The 19,839-nt window shown below is 38.6% G+C and overlaps 2 protein-coding genes across 2 annotated transcripts in view; one reads left to right on the top strand and one right to left on the bottom strand.

The window, feature by feature from the left end:
• Nucleotides 1-19,839, top strand: part of CASK (calcium/calmodulin dependent serine protein kinase) — a 346,973-nt gene that overhangs the window by 200,254 nt on the left and 126,880 nt on the right. The window lies entirely within an intron of this gene.
• On the bottom strand, nucleotides 3,455-4,438 carry GPR82 (G protein-coupled receptor 82; the record flags this gene model as incomplete). The annotated part of the gene is made up of 1 exon (XM_080909577.1): nucleotides 3,455-4,438. One exon carries the CDS (start codon nucleotides 4,436-4,438, stop codon nucleotides 3,455-3,457), a length of 984 nt encoding a protein of 327 aa, XP_080765703.1.

Consider the following 19,839-nt stretch of genomic DNA (forward strand, 5'->3'; position numbering starts at 1 on the left):
GTGGGTGTTTAAGTCTCTGCTGTTGATTTCTCCTGTAAAGACAGAGCACTATACTTCCTGCCGGCCTTCATTGTGTCCCAGACTTCATTGTCTTTGATGTTCTTCAAGCTTCTTACTGGCTTGTGCTAGTCATGGGAAAATCAGCAACAATGTCACGCTTATACCAAAGATGTAAATCTTTCCTCAGCTCAGCATCTGTTATCTGCCAGTACGTTTGGAGGCTAATCACAGAATCTGAAAGTAAACTCCAGTTTCTCCTTAGCTGTAATGCTTTTCACTGAGGCCAAGGACTCATTGTAAAACAGTTTTGCCAATATAAATATTTATATTTGGTTCAGAAACAAAACATTTTAGAGTGGTTTGCTGGTAGCTTATTTTAAAGCAAAGGAAAAACAACTGAGCGTGAACACTTTCTTTGGAACAGTTTTAAAAATATGACATAAAGTCTTGGTTTCTTGTTTTTTTAAATATTATACAGAGGTATTAGTAATTCCATTTTTGGAAAATCTTTAAAATTGCCCAAATGTTGACACTAAGTACATTGAAAAACAGTGTCTTTGGTATAGAAATGTTTGCTCTTCATGCATTTGTAATTTAATTTTTGTTCAAATTTTGCCTTTGATACAACTAAGTTAAACTCTTGAGTGCTGACATGTATATAAACAAAACAATATGCTTTGTTGGAGGGAAATTTTGTTTCTTAGAATGTGATGTAGTCATCCTTGTTAGGTTCTTGAAGTCTTTTTTTTTCTTAAGTTAAACAGGGTGCAACTTAAAATTTCCTTTGCATCAAGGTGTATGGAAAACATTGCTGCAGCGCATCACAAAGGGAGCGCTTGTATTTAATGAGCAGGTGCTTTACACTGTACTTTTTGGTGTTTTTTGGAAAAGTTACATTAGATTTGTTCTGAAGCTGTTCATCTTGACAAATAAAATGTAACAAGTTTCACATGTGTTATTCAGAACTATAAAAAAATAAAAATAAATAAAGTTACAGTTGTGAGCCACAATATGAGTGCTGGGAATCAAGCCCAGGACCTATGGAAAGCAGCCAGTACTCTTAACAGATGAGCCATATCTCCAGCCCTATAAAGTGATTTCTAAAATATCAATTTTTAAATATATATATATATATATATTATATATACATATATATTAAACTCGGTGCAGTGAGTTAATGTGATATAGTTTTCATAAACATTCTGATCATTTCAGTTCCTCTTAGTCCTTCTTGGGACTTAAAACTCATGTAAAGATAAGTTGGTGTAACTTTGGAGAGTGCTGGGCTTTTTAGACAGTCTCCTAATGGACTTATATGGAGTTATTCTGTGCTTTGCAGGTTTGAAAAGTCACTACATCAGACACCTCAGTTTTCAGTCCGTACAGGTCACTGGGAATTTTCAGTTATCCTTTGTCTCTGCATGTTACTGAACCAAAAACTAAATTGGCCCTGTGAAAGAATAAGTACTCAGAATGGGGAGATAGGTACAGACTGGGGAGAAGTACTTGCCACACAAGCTGGGGACTGAGTTCAATTTCCAGCACCCAAGTATAAAGGTAGACTTGGTGACACATACTTGTAATCCCAGTTCTGGGGAGACAGGCACATCCCTGGCACTTACTGGCCAGCCAGCCTTGTATAATCTGCAAGCCCCAAGTCCTACTGAGAGACTTTCTCTCTCTCAAAATCAGCATGGATGGCCCCCGAAGCTAAGAACTAAAATTAACTTCTAGTCTCTACATCCAAGCACATGTTACAACACATGTACCCACACACGTACACCTGTACATATGCAGACAGATACACAGAAGAACAGATATACACTGTAAGTCACTGAAGCCAGAATGTGTTCCAGCTTTGGGTATTTTCAACTGTCAGTTAAGGAATGAGTTCAAAAATGACAAGGATTTACTGGGTATGTTTCAGTATTCGATTTAGCTGAGAACTACACAAATGAGTTAAGAAAGGACAAGGATTTACTAGGTATGTTTCAGTATCCCATTTTGCTGAGAACTACACAAAATGTCTACTAATTTGGAGCACGTGGCTCTTAGAGAATATGTTCAATGAATTGCTTCTATAGTTCTTGTTCGGGAACAAACCCTGCTATGAAATTAAAGATCTGTAGACTCACATGAACTTAATGTAAGCTTCTTTTTGAACACCAAAGTGATTGCCATGTGGAAGAAAGGAAAAGGAGCCTTTGAGCAGTCCCTAAGAAATATGCCAAGTTGTGCTCAATGGTTGATTTTACTCAGCTGTTTCCATTCAAGAAGAGAAAGCAAATACCATGGAAGTAGAAAAGGAAGATGTGGCTTATGATTATTTGGAGAACATTTTTTTTTATTTTTAATCATTTTGTACACAATAAAGAATATAATGTTTTTTTCTTACTGGCAAGGTTATATGAAAGAAATCATCACTAAGAAATGATTGCTTCTTAAATTTATGTAAACACTGAAGGAATTGGGATAACCACTTAATATCTGGATTTTTCATCAGTAAGTACATTAACATGCATTGTGGTTGTGATGATTAAAATTATAATTGTGAACAATATACACAGAGGGCCTAGCACATAGCAATACCTAGCTAGTAGCTCACAATAGAAACAGTATCTGACTTAATAATGATGATATGAATCCGGTTATATTTTCTGTTCCACAATTAAAGAAACTAATATATAAAGAGGGTAAGTAATTTGCCCAAGATTCTCTAGCTAAATAAGAGATGGAGCGAGTATTGAACCCAGAGAGGTACTGTCATTATTGTTAACACTGTTATTTATATTGGAAATATATGAAAATAGGATATAGATGGGCATATAATTGTGTGTATGTGTGTAGTTTTTTTATTTTGACAATTTTATAATTGTCAAACTTATTTTATAATCCAAATATTTTTAAGTGAAATCTATGTATTAACATTGAATATTGCCTTTCCCAGTAAAATGAGCCAAATAATACCAAATTGATTTCACACTTCATGCAGTTAGATGGGATTTAAATCACGACATTTCTTACTGGTTGACTTTTCCAGTACTCATATTTTTCTGATTATTTTTTCAAGTAACAAACAAAATCAAATCTAACCATAGTTGTATTAGGTTAGAAAGCAGGCAAACCCATAAGCTTTTTTTGATTCTTCATCTTATAGACATAAAGTATTGTGTTTTGAACAAAAGATCCACAACTGACTGAAAAAAAAAAATGTCTGACTTCATACACAGTAAAATCCTTTTGGTATACTTGACTTGTCTTTGAAAGTCTCTGCCATCTCGCCTTTCAGCATAAGTAGAACTGTAAGTCCCATTTTATGCATATATTTGTTTTTAAAACCTATAGAGATTTTCTTGGTGCCCGCTAATGTCACTAATAAAGTCACATGCATTTTTTTCCTATTTTGAGGCGTTTTCTATCCAAAAGCCAACCATATGGTAGTATGTGCAGTGAATTAAGATTTTATAATGAGATCGTATAGTGTCTTCTTGAATGTTTTATCTAATAAAAGAAATATAATGGGGTCTGTACTACTTCTGGCTGATGCAAGACATGTGAGGATATTTTTTGCTTCTATTAAATAATTTAGCTGCTGACAGTCTCCTCTCTGGTGCAGAACATAAAAAATGGGTTTAAAAATACTATATGGAAGAAAGCAAACTACTAGGAGGACCTGGATGATCAAAAGGTGTCTTTTCACAGATCTGTAGGTCACATCTTTCTCAGTAATGGAGGTACAGGTCCTTACTCTTCTTAAGTGGCTTACAAAAGAATAGTATGATGTTACTACTACTAAAAATGAGAATCCAATAAATGAGGTTCCAATGAGACCCGCAATCTGAGAAGGGCTGGCTCCCAGTTCCATCTGCCGATTGTAGCACTGGCTCTCTCCTTCTTCTGTCGCCTCGACCACTGAGTAGTACAGGGTAACTGGAATGATTATGACAAGCACAACTCCCCATATGTAAATGCACATTGTTCTGGCAAAATGGGGCTGACGAAATCTTTTCAGTAAGTGACCATGAAACATTCTCTCGTAGCATGAGGTGGCCTCTTGCATGGATTCCTTTTTCATTAAGGTAGCATAACGGCTTATAGCAATCCAGCTTAAAATTAAGAGGCTGACAAACATACTTACATGCATGGATAGAGTTCCCAAAAAATTGACCAGTCTGCATTGTACAGATTGATATTTCCAATAAAAACCCTTCAAGAAATATATACCCATGAAAGGCATAGCAGTGCACACAAGTAAGTTTGCAGTCACAAGATTTGCCAAGTAGATATGTGTTGATGTTTTCTTACCTATTTTTGTTAAAAATACCCACTGAGCAAGTGAGTTCCCAAAGAGACCAACAATACACAAAAAGATGTAAGTGATTGGTAACGCTGTGGTAGAAATCACGGATGGTTGAATACATGTCGAGTTATTTTTCATTTATGTTAGATTTTCTTGATTTTTGTCACAGGAGCTAGAATGGAATTATATATACTTAATATTAAAACTAACAACAAAAGGCATGTTTTTGTTTTGATGAAGCAAGAAAATACAGGTAGCTTCTTACCTTTTCTAGTTTTCACAGTGGTCTGGTTAAAGGAAAAGCAACAATATTTAAAGCAGTGGGCAATGCCTTTGTCTAAAAAACAAAATTTGGTGCAAATAGTTAATTAAATGCCGGAGTTTTATCATTTGTAGGTCTGAGAAAATTATGCTTCTTAGATTATAAAGTAGTATGTAAATGATGATAGATTTTTGCCTAGAAATCTAAGGGCACAAGAGGGCAGTGGTAAAATGTGCGCACATTAACAGACAGGCAGAACACATCACTTTATAAGATAACTTGAGAATTAATAGGTTGTATTTGCAAGTTTTTATATTTTAAGCTTTTGTTTTTAAAACTAATTAAGTAAAAGCTAATTTTTAATTCCAGCATTGATTATAGCCAGTAATCCAGAAGTCTGCCCCATTCCAGATGAACAAAATACTCAGACAAGATCCTGAATAACGATAAACTTGAGAATCCATGGTCATTACAAGGTCATTAGTAATCTCTCATTCAAAATAGTGCTAAGCCTCACACTTCAGTAAGTTACATTGTGTGTCAAAGTTATACTTGGTATGCTTAATGGCTAGAGTACCCTAATGTGTCCTCTTCTGTAATCTAGTGTCTATGGTTTTTCAGAATTTATTTGTTTGTTTATTTAGAGGGTATAAGTTTTCAACCCAGCATAAATGTAGATGTGAATTTTACTTTTTAAATTTGTTTTTATTGTATGTGCATGAGTGCTTTGATTGCATGTATGTCCATGCACCGTGTGTGTGCAATGCCTGTAGATGCCAAAAGAGAGTATCAACTCCCCTGGGACTGGAGTTACAGACAGTTGTGAGCTACTGGTTGGCTGTTGAGACTCACTCAAACATGGGTTCTCTGGAAGACCAACCAGGGTTCTTAATCACAGAGGCACCTCTCCAGCTCTGGTGTTTAGTTTTTAGTATATCTTCTTTTAAGTCTTTCCTGCTGCAGAGATATATATGAAGAAATGAGAAAAAAAATATTTCTTGCTATTCTCACCATTGACTTTTGGGGCATCTTTTGCACACTTTTATGATCTACAGCAGAGTGTCTTACTTAGTCTTTTGTTAATCACCTTCTTTCTTTTGAAGATAAACATAAAAAGGTTTTCCCACAGAGCATCTTCTGGTATCTGCTTCTCAGGATTATATTCTCTACCCCATCTCAGAATCTTGGTCTTAGTATTTTCTGCATCTTGAATTGCTTTAAAACTATGCCGAATTATATAAAGACAGGAATCATTTCATAATATATTATCATTCTGAAACAGCTTTTAAGTCATCCTCTTACCTAAACACTTAAGACTATGCAGTTAGTCTGCATTCAAGTGCTGAGACCCTTAATTGAGGTCTACCAGTATCTTCATTTCATTTCTTTACATTTTTTATTCAGAAATTGCACCATATGCTTCAGACTGCACTTGTACATATTCTTAAATATGCAACCTTAATCTGTAGCCTTGCTGATTTCAAAGTCAGGGAAATAGAGATAGAAGGGAACCAGTTCATTTATTAAGAAAAAGAAATCTCTTCTGTTCAAAAGAAATTTTGGTTTTACCAAAGGGACAAAGCTTTTGTTTTTAAGGGATGAAGATTCTTTTATGAAAAGCAGTAGCCTCTGCCTCGTAAAGATAATGCATTATATGCTGCTAGCAGCAGAGGTGATAGTACGTCTATGAATATCAGTAGCAAATATTCCCTAATGAAAGGAGAGCAAAAGACTGTTACTGAGAAGCTAGATGATGTTGCGTCTCTACAAAAGCAATGACAACTAGCTCCCCATCTTCAGTGTCCTAAATTCATGACACCTTCAGTAATAGCCTTTGATTCTAAAGCTACTAGAAAAATCATTTCAAAAAATTGTAAAATGCAATTAAACTGGAGAAGTCAAATAAAAGTGAGCTCTTACAGAACTGCTTCCAAGAAAATGTTTCCCAGTGTGCACTGTCCCCAGCAGAGTGTCTGTGTACACAGTGTGCTAATTTGACAAATGAGAAAACTTCTACAACTCTAGCAGTTACTCATGGCTATTTAAACACTTCTTCTGGTGACTACCTTACTGAATGATCAGATTTCACAATTCACACAGTTTAATCCTTTTAGACATTTATAAAGTTAATCTTTAAGCTAAAACTGAATAAAGAATCACCCTTACCTGTATGAGTAGCTTATGCTTACTAAGGTTTCACACTCACAATTCTCTGATCTTCACTCTTCCAGTATCCTTAGTCAGTATGAGTAGAGTCATGCATGACGCCAGGTACTACGGGGAGAAAAGGGAAATTAGACTATTAAAGAAATTCATTAGTTACAGTAAATATTGCAAGTACCTTCTCAAGAAAAAGAAACCTCATTTCTCTATTTCTTTAGTGAGAGGAAGTTAGTGGGCAACACACACACACACACACACACACACATACACAGAGAGAGAGAGTATAAACGTATACTGTATAAATATATGTATATATAGTATACTTGTGATTATTTTATGAAGTAGTTAGCTTTATTATTATGGTTGGCTAAAGTTACATTTCAAAGTTTTAATCCTACATAGCTAATAATTTTTCTATGAACATGATGGGAGGAACTACTTTCCAGTACTCAGTAAAATACCAATATAAATTTGTCTCTAAACTTAGCTACAAAATTATTTGTGGACGGCTTCTTTGCAATCCATCTTTTCCATGAGTAGAGGAAAACAAAATTTCAAACTTTTTTATTTATACCAGCTTGCTCAAATCAAATATCACTAGCTGGATTAAATTTCATGGTTAACAGTGATCTCTGCTGTTTTAATGTTGAAAAAGCTGATACCCAGAAATGCTCTCTGTATGCTCAGACTATATATAGGGACTAGAACCCAGTTTGGTTACCAGTAAGCAACATTTCTCTGCTTCTAAATGGCATATTCTACCTCCATTTGGAGTTGGAGTAGTGAGTACATGAGCTAGAACATTTTATGATGGATTTTGGGAGTAGCAGATATGTTTCAAAACAAGTTAATAATTATACCATGTAGTCTGAACTGACCGTAAGTGAAGGCTAAATGTACATTTAGCACTGACCACTGAGCTACCTCCATCCCCAGCCCAGTTCTGCCAAATCTAGTTTCTAAACCCAAGTCCACCTCATCTGCTTACCACTTGTCTAGTATGTAGACAATGAGAAGTTCAGTTGACCTGAGAAGCTGGAGAGGGCTGCCATCAGCAAAGCTCTGTCTTGAAGAACTGAGTTACAAGAAGAGCAGGAAAGCCTGGGTCATACAGTGAGACCATGGGCAGGAAGTTGTGTGGCCATTCCCCTGCCTACCTCTGGCTAAAACTGTAATCAACCTTGAACTCCTGAAGATAGTTAAAAATGTATTAGTTATCTACAAGTTCATCTTCACTACAGTTTGTATGCTTTGTGCTAACTGGTACAAGAAATTAAAAGAACAAGGAAAGCCACATATTCTGATGTTGTCAGAAAATCACCAGAAATTGCAGGGGCAGGTCAATAAATCTAAAAATCGTTTGACAATTAACATTTTTGTCATTTAGGTGTTTTTATCTTTAACATTTAAAATAGCAAAAGCAGACTGGAGAGAGAAAGAGGGGTTGGGCACATAATTTCTCCCTACTGTTGTACTGCATGTTCAGCCTGGCCCTACTCGGGGATGCTTGCATATCTGGCAAGCTCTTTCCTAGACCCAAGTTTCCCAAGATGGACAATTCCTTAAAAGGGTAGCCATTGCTACATTCTCAAACTATTTTAAATTTTACTGTTGTACATTTTCCTTAAACTCAGTTCACTCAAATATTTAGTGGAGTTTCTACCACATTTCTAGCAGCACATGGACGTCCCAGAAGTAGAATGCTAACCACAGAGTCGAGTTTCGTAAACTCCGAGGAAGATGTGATGTGTTATACAGATGAGCTACTCCGAGAATTCAAAAACCAGTGAATTGGTGAATCACAATGGTTCTTTGAAATAACTGGAAGAAAAGAACAGAGACCATCTGATGAATGGTGATGGAAAACCAGGCTCAGGGAAGGAACCACTCAAGTGAGACTACTAGGTAAACCAAAAGGTTTTCTGAGGCAATAAACAGTATTCCCCAATAGTAGAAAAAGTAATGGCAGGAAATACTAAGCTAGCAAAAATATTACTTGTCATGGAGCTATTTCAACAATATTAAACCAAGTTGTAAATACTGCGCCCCTTTGGACTTCCATGGCACAGGTTTCCTCTGGCTCTTTATGTTCTCATCATTGTTCCCTTCAGAGTGCTCCTCCCTTTGTCCACATGTACATGTCTTTATCTGCTTACTTCTCCTATCTTCTGCCCCAACACTCCTCCGCTGAGGACTCTTCTGATCCTGCTGATCTGCCTTAGGTGACATTTTTAAATCTGGCCCCTGGAATTCCTCTGGAGTACTTTAGGAAGCATGATCCAAAAAACAGGCATGAGTTCATTCAGCTTTGCAGCCCGTGGCAAGCTGTTGTTGCTGCCTCTATCAACTTTGAGGGGTGGGTTTTAAGGTCACTTACCAGTTTCCCTCAAAACCAAAAGCTGAAGGACATGAAATACCTTAGTCATACCTGAACTTGTGTGTTTCAAATGGGAACTTATTTTTGGCTCTCCAAGCTAATATCTAAACTGGCTACAACTGGACAATTTAAAAATTGTCCATCTGACCAATCTGAAGCTCAATGCATTGAGAGGGAAGCTGTTCTGTGTCTGAATATGCACATATTAGAACATCACATTCTTGATTTCCCTCAAAGGGGGCCATGGTAAGCCTTGTTCAGTTCAATGCTTCTCCAAGCCAGTTAACTTTAGGCATGCAGTGCAGTCCTCTGACTCAAAGCTGTGGTAACCTTCTGTTCTCTTTAGGATGTGGTATCTGGCCACAACCTTGTTTCCAGTGTTCTTGGGTTCTCACATTTGACTACAAGAAGCTGTAGTCATGGGAGACTCTAGTGTAAACTAGAGTTTTAGGATGAAAGCTCTTTCTCTTTCTCCAGCACCTCTTATAGGCTAGCTTTGGCCACCTATCCTAATATGCCAATTCAACAAGCAAATGACAAATTGTGAAAAGCAGAGAAAGAAGAGGTAATCATGTGCACATCAAAAAAGAGGAACAGATAAGTAAGTGTCTGGTGACCCCAAGTCCCTCTGCAGGGTACTGATATCAGCTGTAGGTTTTAAATAGAGGACAAATTGAGGCAAGGAGGGAAGAGGTGCTTGCATAATTAAACAGACTTAGTCAAGACGTGGCCAGTAGTTTGTGTGACTCACAGATCATTGTCTCAGTTCTGGTTCAGTAAAGGTGGTCTGTAAAAGTTCTGATTGTTTGAGGGAACAGGGTGGTCCCCAGGAGATGATTGCTCACGCTGTAGTCCTCACTGTGGATAACTGTCCTCATTTAGGTGATGGAATCCAAAGGAGTGCTGGTTTAGGATAATAACTGAACATCTTTAGGCACCTTTTAGGCATCTGGAATAGGACATGATAAAAAGCTGTTACTAAGATATCCCCTTTAGTCCTGTCTTTGTGTCCTTGGCCTCAGTGGACAATGGAATAAGTAATAATTTGATAGAGATTCCTTGAGTCCTTCATATTGACATATGTAGACATAGCTAATAAATCAGATAGATGCAAAATGAAGGCAGAGACACCGGGCTTACAACTGTGCTTTTAGGTCCCTTGGGCCTGAATGAGAAGTCAGTGCTTTTTAAGACTATTCATGACCCCCCCTTCTTGTGGATGTGTACATGTATTCATGTGTGTACAAAGGCATGTTCATATCATGTTTCAGAACCAACCATTTTCCCCTTTGGATTCTTTGAAGCCAAAGGTGAAGATGGAAATGGGCTAGCAGTTGTGTTACTGCCCTGCCTATGCTATCTTTGAAGTATACAAAGAAGCTTACTTTCTTTTCTTAAAAGCAGACAGTTATGAAAATAAGGCATGTGACAAGAGTCTGGGAGGAATGTGGCCTATCTTGAATTACCACAAGTAAACACATGCCCACATCACACCATAGCAACTGGGAATGCAAAGAGATTAAGATCATGTATCAGTGCCCAGAATTTTCAATGCTTCTTTCCAAGAACAAGGTCTTTTTATTACCAGCCACTTCTTTTTAATTTTTTGATAGAATTGTCTTAAAATTAAGGCTGACTTTGAGTCCCTTTCTGTCTTTTTTTCAAGGATGGGAATATATCAAGGACTGGTGAAGGAGAATTGGGCATGAGGTCTTCTTTCCTGTACCTCTTAGTGTTTGAATTCAGTTGTTCATATTGAGAACCCCAAATAATGAAGTACTACAGTTTATGTGAACTGCTCTTAGAACAATTGACAATAGCCAGGCATGGCAACACAGGTCTTTAATCCCAGTACTCAGGAGACAGAGGCAGGTGGATCTCTCTGACTTTGAGGCCAGCCTTGTCGACACAGTTCCAGGTCAAACAAGTCTATAGAATGAGACTTTGTCTCAGAAGGAAGGAAGGACAGACAGGGTAGATGGTGGCACACACCTTTAATTTCAAGGAGATCTCTGAATTCGAGGCCAGCCTGTTCTATAGAGTGAGTTCCAGGACAGGTAAGGCTACACAAAAAATCCTGTCTTGAAAAAAAAAACAAAATTTGATAAAAAATGACAACCACTTAACTACATTTCATAATTATGTACATACATACGTACATGCATGCAAGGTGTAAGATCTCTCTGAGATAAATGCTTTTATTTCTTCAACTCTCTAGATGGTCACAGAGGACAAACATATTATCTGTGATAATACAACTAGGCCTTGAGTTGACCCCAAGTATTTCATGCTGGTTTATTCTGAATCACATTAAATAAAATAGCATTCACAGAATGTTATTTTATATTTTATTTAAAAAGACATTTCACACAATATATTTTTATCATGTCCTTTCCCCTCCCCAAATCATCCGTACCCAAATTCATGTTCTCTCTCCCTCCTTCCCCTCCCTCTCTTCATTGTCTCTTACCGAGTCTCTCTCAAAAGAAAAGGAAAGTAAAACAAATGAAAACTAAGTAAATAAGATAAGTAACAACAAGAAAAGGCGCCCATGCAAAAACATAGTGTCTGTTTGGGTGTTATTGCTCCTGATAAGGTGACCAAGTATCTCATATCTCCTTTGACCAAAAATAGCTTTTACTCATGTCAACTTTTCATGTTATCTGAAGGTTGTATTTTGAGATCCTAAATTTAATGTGACCCTTTTACCCAGTGGCTTTCAGCAGTCATTGATGATTCCCACTAAACTAGGAGTCTCAGTGCTTGCGTCTTGCTAATCTTTTGATGTGTGGAAGTAGTTTAGATTTGAAGTCAGTCATTTAGAGTCAGCATTCCAAACAGTATACACGCATGGCTTTGTTTCTAATATTTTCTTGTTGCCTTTCTTTTAGGAAAAACCAAACTGAAATGTGTTTATTCAATAAGACTAAGCATTGGTGCTTGGAAATAATGAATTTACTCAAGAAAAACATTGAAGAGAAAACCTTCCTTAAATCTTAACACAGAACATCTCTGTAAACTGTTTACTTCTTTAGATCTCTGGCCGGCAGAAGGCAGTGTGGCGCTGCGACAAGCACCAATACTTTTTTTTTTTTAAGTTTCCAGCTGATAATGACTGCAGTACAGGCTAGGGGGAAGAAAAGGAAAAGACATTTTTTAAAAATTAGGGAGCTTGTTTTTTTAAGCTCTAAGAAATCTATAAATATCCTTTTATTAGGAGATTTAAAACCACTTTGAAAGTGATAAAGTAAGAATAATTTTAAAACAATAAATTCTCTCCAGATGAAAGCCCAGTGCCATTCATCAGCCCAGAATAGGATAAATCACTTAAGGCTTGTTTTTTGTCTTGTTTTCTTTTAATGATTATCATGAGTCGCTTTTGTGAATTCCTCATGACTAATTATCCTGGAGGTTAAAAGAAAGTCTGGCAAGCCAGGTGTGGTGGTGCACACCTCACTCCCTGCACTCAGGAGGCAGAGACAGGTGGATCTGGAGTTAGTCTGTCTTTTTAGGATAACCAACGCCACCTATTGAGATCCTACACCCACTAAAAGAAGAAGAAAAAGGAAAAAGAAAAAAAAAAAAAACGTTTTAGCATAGAACAGTTTTGTGGTGATCTTCTGGTATTTAATTTCTAAAATAAAATTATGGCAGCTGATGGATATACCTTGAAAAATCAAAAATGCTTAAGGCTTTATAATGTAAATAGCTAAGTAGCTGACAGTGTGTGTTTAAGGTATATTTTATCCTCTGAAGAAAGTATTAGAAGAAATACCCTTTCTCCTTTGCTGTCCTCACCTCCTCCCATAGCAAATCAACTCTGCTGATCCTTCCTCCTAAAGGTGCCTCACAGCTCAGCGCTTAGCATCAGGGCACACCCACGGTTTTATCCTTGAGAACGTGAGCTCTGTCACTAAATCTCCAGTCACCACCTCCCATCCTGCATGGCTGTCTCACAGCTCCCTCCTCCCACCTCACAAACAGAAGAGCTGGCAAGTAAAATCCCTCAGAAACCTCACTTTTCCTTAAATAAATGTCTTCTATCCATTATCGCCTTTTTTGAAAGCAGTTTGAATACACTGTTTTCATTTTAATCTACCACATTTCACTTTTGATGTTCTGACTAGGCTTTTATATTTTTTCCTTTAAGTGTAGTAAGCTGGCTCTCTCCCTAGGAATTAATAGGGTATGTATAGCTTAAGAGTCCACTATCTTCTCAGCAATGTTTCTCAGAGGGAAAAAATGTGCTTTGCTAAGGAACCTCACATGTCCCAGGCAGATCCTGGAGCTGCCGAACTGCTTTGGTTCCTTCTCATATTAAAACCTACATTAAACATACCACAAATCTGGGCCATTTCCTTTGTAATTTTTGTCCACTATGAATATCTGTTCCCTTTCTGTGCTTCAAGAACATCAATCTGGCTTGGCAATAAAGCTAGAAGGAAAACCCAAGTCCTGCTAGTTCTAGACGTTTGTTTGATCCTGAGAGCTACATACCTTCGCTGACATCTACAGTATCACAGCCTGAAAGGATGTAGAAAATTGATCTTTCCAGAAGGGTAAGGGAACACTTCTCCCACCCTCTGGGATGTACCCATCACTCGAGGTTTCACTACTCCGAGGATCATAAATGTCCAATCATTGAATCAGGAGACTCTCTTGCATTACTTAGCTGTCTTTTCTTCCTAATTGCCACACATACTTGGAACCATGTAATCTTTACCCACAAGAGCTGACCCCATGTGTCCTGTGTTTTTTAAGCCTTCTGGCCACAAAGGGGAAGTGAATATGAGCATGCATGCAAACCTGTCAGTTCCCTTTGCAGCCAGCTCAATGTGTTGGCTTAAAAATATAGAGGAAATGGTGTTTTTCTTCTGAGTACCGACTGAATTTCCCCATACAGATGAGCATTTCTGCTTCTGACAGATGGAGAGGGGGGTGCAGAAAAGAAGAGTGCATGCAGTTATGAGAAAAGACTCTTAAAAAGAGAAATTAGGAACACTGAGACAAAACTGAACCAGGGAAGAGAAAGGTGCTACTGAGTACAGGAAAAGAAAACAGCAGAAGGGCGTGTCTGGGGTGCTAAAGAAAGACTTATTTGGAGGACACCAGAAAGAGGCAGGAAGGAAACAGAGAAAGGAACTGCTATTAAAGGAGTCTCTGTAAAGTCTATGCCAGCAGGATTAGCAGAAGGCATGAAGAACTTTGATCTAGAGACTTGTTGTTAGCCAATATTTGAAAATAGGGTAGACTGGCCATGGTGGTATTCACTTATAATCCCTGAACTTGGAAGACTTTGTCACTAGAATAGTATGGTGAATGCCAGCCTAGGCTAGTGAAGGGTTCCTGCCTCTAAAATAACAAAAACAAAAGTAACACAGCAGAGGGATTGGGGTTACTACTCTCACTTGAGCTCCTACCATTGAGGCAGATCTCTATGGGCATGACCTTGTTGCTGTTTTCCATTGTAGTCTGATCACTAGCTCAAGGACCTAGATTATACAGAAAAGCCAAGTCTCAGATACATGTTAACGTATCTTCTGACATCATTTCAGATGCCCTCACATTCTTTCTCTGTTTGCTGAGTCTCAGAATATGCTCTGGCAACCATAAAACAGAATGGACCTGCTACCTCTCCAGATACTGCTGTTAGGAATGCAAGCTAGGATTCAGTTCACTTTGTGAGTTTCTTTTAGAGTTGGCCCAGAGCCACTTTCATTGTATACCTCTCTAGATCTCATGTTTACCCTTAGTTTCAGGCTACACATTTCTTCCTTTTCCCTGGTATTTGGCTATTTGGATAGCGTACCAAATATTTTCTGATTGCCAGGTACTTTTATTAAGTCATTCAGCCCTCCTAACAACTCTTTGAATGAGGTCCAGCCATTACTCATGTTTTTCTCTGGAAGAGAAAGAGCATGTCCAAGGCAACTTATAAATGATGGAGCAAATATTTGAACTCAGGCAGTCTTTTAGCCTGTCTATTATGCTGCCTTTCTGTTCATTATTTACATAAGTGTGATTAAGCTCTAAGTTGCATTTGTCCTCACCAGGCTTCTTCCCATGGTCACATCAATGAAGTCATAGATTGTACTCCATATCCATTGGCCAATACTAACCCTCTGGACTATTAGACTAAGCAGTACTGACATCTGTCTACGCAGCTTCCCCTTAATTTCCTTTCATCCTCTAGTGAACCACTAATTCTTTCCCATGACATGTTTAATATTTAATCACGTCATCTGATGTGAAATGCTGCGCTTCTATATATTTATACGCAAGTGCTTAGGTTTTGTAGTTTAACATTTGTATTTTTATGTTCTCAGGGGTTCCCTCATTTGATACCTCAGTACTATTTGTAGGTGAAATGATAAGCTATCAAAATGATAAGCTATCAAAAATATGATCTAATCTATGAATTTTAGAGTCCTTGAGGAATGTATATTAAGACTAGTGGCTAGCTAGATTTATTGTTTGTTGTTTATTATTGTTTGTTCATTTGTTTATGCCATGACTGTAGTTTCTCCTCCCTCCTTTCCTCCTGGTCCCCTGCTCCCACCTCACCTTTCCACCCACCCATCCTCTTCTCCATTTCTCTTCAGAAAAGGACAGGCCTCCCATGGATATCAACCAGCCATGGCATATCAAGTTGCAGTAAAACTAGGCACCTTCTCTTCTATTAAGGCTAGACAACGTAACCCAGTAGAAGGAGAGGAACCAAAAGGCAGGCAGCAGAGTCAGATAACCCCTGCTCCCTCTGCTAAGAGTCCCACAAGAAGACCCAGGTACACAGCTGTAACATATGTGCAGGGGGCCCAAGTCAGACACATTCGGGCTTCCTGGTTGTCAGTGGAGAACTATGAGCCCAGGATAGTTGATTCTGTGGATTTTCTTGTCGTATCCTGGATTCCTCTGGCTTCTACAATCCTTCTTTGCTCCATTTCTGCAGGATTCCCCGAGCTCCACCTACTGTTTGGCTGTGAGTCTCTGCATCTATTTTCATAAATTGCTGGCTGCCTCTCCGATGACAATTGGACTAGGCGCCAACCTATGAGTATAGCAGAATACTGTTAGTGTTTCCTTGCCCCCCCCCCCGCTTTTGTCGGCCATGTTTGGCTTTCTCCTAGGTCTCTGGACTATCCAGCCTCTTCCTGGCTCTCCAGACAGTGTCAAGAGTGGGTTCCCTCTCATGGCAAGGATCTCAAGCTGGACCAGTCATTGGTTGGCTATTCCCATATGTTCTGTACCACCTTTATCCCAGCACATCTTGTAGGAAGGACAAATTGTAGGTCAAAGTTTTGTGGCTGGGTTGGTGTCCTAGTCACTCCACTGGAAATGTTGCCTGGTTACAGGAGGCTGCCACTTCAGGCTCCCGTATACTCCATTGCTAGGAGTCTCATAGGCTAGATTTTTTTTTTCTGAGCAAGTTGTACCTCCTATTATTTTTTCTTATTCCTTTTTATTGGATATTCTCTGCATTTACATTTCAGATGTTATCCCCTTCCCCCATCCTATTCCTCCTCCCTCTCCCATTGCCTCCATGAAGGTGCTCCCTCTCCCAACCATCCTTTCCCACCTCAGCACACTGGCATTCCCCTACACCAGGAAAACTCTCCTCCACTGGATCAAAGGCCTTTCCTCCCATTGATGCCAGACAATACTATCCTCTGCTACATATGCACCTGGAGCCATGGGTCTCTCCATGTGTGCTCAATGGTTGGTGTTTTAGTCCTTGGGAGATGTGGTGGGTTTGGTTGGTTGATAATGTTGTTCTTCCAATGGTATTGCAAACCCTTTCAGCTCCTTCAGCCCTTTCAATAGCTCCTTCATTGTGGTCCTCCTGTTCAGTCTGATGGTTAGCTGCAAGCATCATCCTCTGTATCAGTATGGCTCTGGCAGAGCCTCTCAGGAGGCATCCATATCAAATTCCTGCCAGTAAGCACTACTTGGAATCAAAAATAGTGCTTGGGTTTAGTGGCTGTATTCCTGGTAGGTTTAGTGGATTCCCCTGGTGAGGCAGTCTCTGAATGATCTTTTCTCCAATCCCTGCTCCTTTATTTGTCCCTTTATTTCCTCCTCTGAGTGTTGTTCTCCCTTCTAAGAGGAACTAAGGTATCCACCTTCTGGCCTTCCTTCTATTTGAGCTTTATAACATCTGTGAATTGTTTCTTGGGTATTCAAACTTTTTGGGCTAGTATCCACTTATCAGTGAGTGCATACCATGAGTGGTCTTTTGTGACTGGGTTACCTCACTCAGGATGATAGTCTCTAGTTCCATCCATTTGCCTAGGAATTTCATGAACTTGTTTTTAATAGCTGAGTAGTACTACATTGTGTATATGTACCACAATTTTTGAATCCATTCCTCTGTTGAGAGACATTTGTACATATAATTTGAAGTTATTTGTGACCCATTTAAACAAGAAATGATTAAGGTCCAGAATATATATATTCTTCAACAATTTTCAAGAAATTGTTGTTAAGAAATTAAGCAGCTGAGGGGGAGGGGGAACTGCAGCTATGAACAGACTATTCACCCAAGAGAAAGCCTACATGCAGGAAGTATTACAGATGACACTCCATTGCCCTAGTGATAGGGAAAGTGCACACTGAAGCCACACAATGATACCATCTTACACCTATCTGATTGATAAAAAGTAGTATGTGATGAAACCAAGTGTTAGCGAGGATGTGGGCAAATGGGAGCCCATTTCTGCCTACTTGTGAGATTGGGTGTCTAAGTAGTAAAATTGCTTTGGAAGTGATCAGAACTGGGATATGCTGAAGGCCTGCATAGTCTTACAGCCAAGCACTGTTGCTTGAGGTGTCGACTCTAAGGAACCTCCATGCAAGGACCCTTGGAGCGCAGAAGCCTGCTCCTCTCCATGTCTCTTACTAACAGAAAAACTGGAAACCACCTAAGTGTCCGTTGGTAGGGGAAATGGAGAAATGAGCTCATGTTGATTTATATCCCTTTTCGTCTGTGGAAAGAAATAAAGCCTCTGTGTTAGACAGAGATAAGCATAACTGCAGTGGGGGAAAGCTGTAAAATGATAAAATGGTAGTTACGCCACATGTAAACTTTTTTTAAAAAAGAAAGTGTATTTTGTTATATTTTAGACAATGCATATCTTGTTTAGAAAATAGACTTTTGGGGATGCTGCAACATAAGCTTATGTAACTTTGAATCCTGTGTGTGTGTACCAGAGGATTATTATTGTAGCATGGTCACCTTCTACGTTTAAACAAGGTCTCACTGCATTGCCCCAGCTGGTCCTGATCTCACTCTATAGACCAAGATGGCCTTGAATTTTCAATCCTCTCGCCTCAGTCTTCTGAGCAGCTAGTACTACTGGCAGGTACCACCATGCCCAGTGAGTCAACTATTAAGTAATTCCAAAACAAATCTGTTCAATTTGAAACGTATGTTTCTAACTATCTATTGTAGTATGGCTTGAACCTCCCTTTTAAAATATGTTTCTCATTTTAAAAAATTTACCCAAGTATGATAATGCACACCTGTACAATCCCAGTAAGACCAAACAGTAAGTTAAAGGCCAGCCTATACTACATATCACTTTTCTGTTTCAAGAAAAAAAAATAGTTTATATACATATAAAGTAAACTTATATGTAAAATTACCAAATAAGGTAAGTAATGGCTAAGTGTTGTTCCGGAACCAATTTTGCTAGGTGACCTAAGCTAAAGGTAAAGTGTAACTGAAAAACTTCTCCAGAACTCATCTTGTGATGGTTCTTTATGTATCTTATGAACTTAAAAAATTTAATTAGGTAAAAATATACCAATTTACCTTTAAAAACAAATGTGTTCCATGTATCTGGATTTGCACTGAATTAACTTCCAGGATTCAAGTAGAGCTTGCAAGATATACAAACGTATGACATCCAGAAAGCCAGTCTTTTGAAGGTTTGGGATTTTGGCGTCATACAGTTTTGATAAATGATAAAAGTTTTTGCATTAATTGCATATTAATAGTACTCAGTTTTGCGGAGGGTGGGATTACTTTTAGGAACTATCATCTTGGAGGCTTAGGGAAATAGCTTATTTGATAAATTGCTTATTACACAAACAGTAAAACCTAAGTTTAATTCCCAGCACCCACATGAAAACTTTAGGCATGAGAATACACAATTATTTTTCCAGAGCTAGGGAGGCAGAGACAGGAAGGTATCTGGGGCTTGTTGGCCACCCAGTGTAGCCTGATCAGAACTACAGGTTCAGTGAGTGACTTTTCTTCTCAAAAATAAGGCAGAAAGTGATTGAGGTTAACATCTCATGCTGACCTCTGGCTTCCAATGTGCACTTGCACACATTCATGCACATGAATGTGTTCACACACAGACATCTCGGCAATTCCCAGTGTGCTCAGGTAGACTGAAATGACAAAGGAAAACATTGTCTCAGCAGGGACAGTCTGTGGAATGGAAGGCTATCAGTTTGCATTCCTTCCAGTTAAATACAGCTGCTGCAGACACCACAATGCAGTGACATGGTGCCTGTAAAGCACTAGCAGGTTAAAAGGCATATGAATGCATGTTTGCTTTGTTGCTTGTAAACCTAAAGGAGGAGAAGTGGAAGTTTAAGACAAACTTCATACGTCTTTTCCAGAACTCTGACCATTGTCCCCACTACCCAGCCAGCTCACCAAGTCTTCATCTACAAACCCAAACTGAATTAAGACACTACAGTAGCCACTCATCCAGGCATAGCATGGAC

The sequence above is a fragment of the Micromys minutus genome (genome assembly GCF_963924665.1).
Source record: "Micromys minutus genome assembly, chromosome: X".
Lineage (NCBI taxonomy): Eukaryota > Metazoa > Chordata > Mammalia > Rodentia > Muridae > Micromys > Micromys minutus.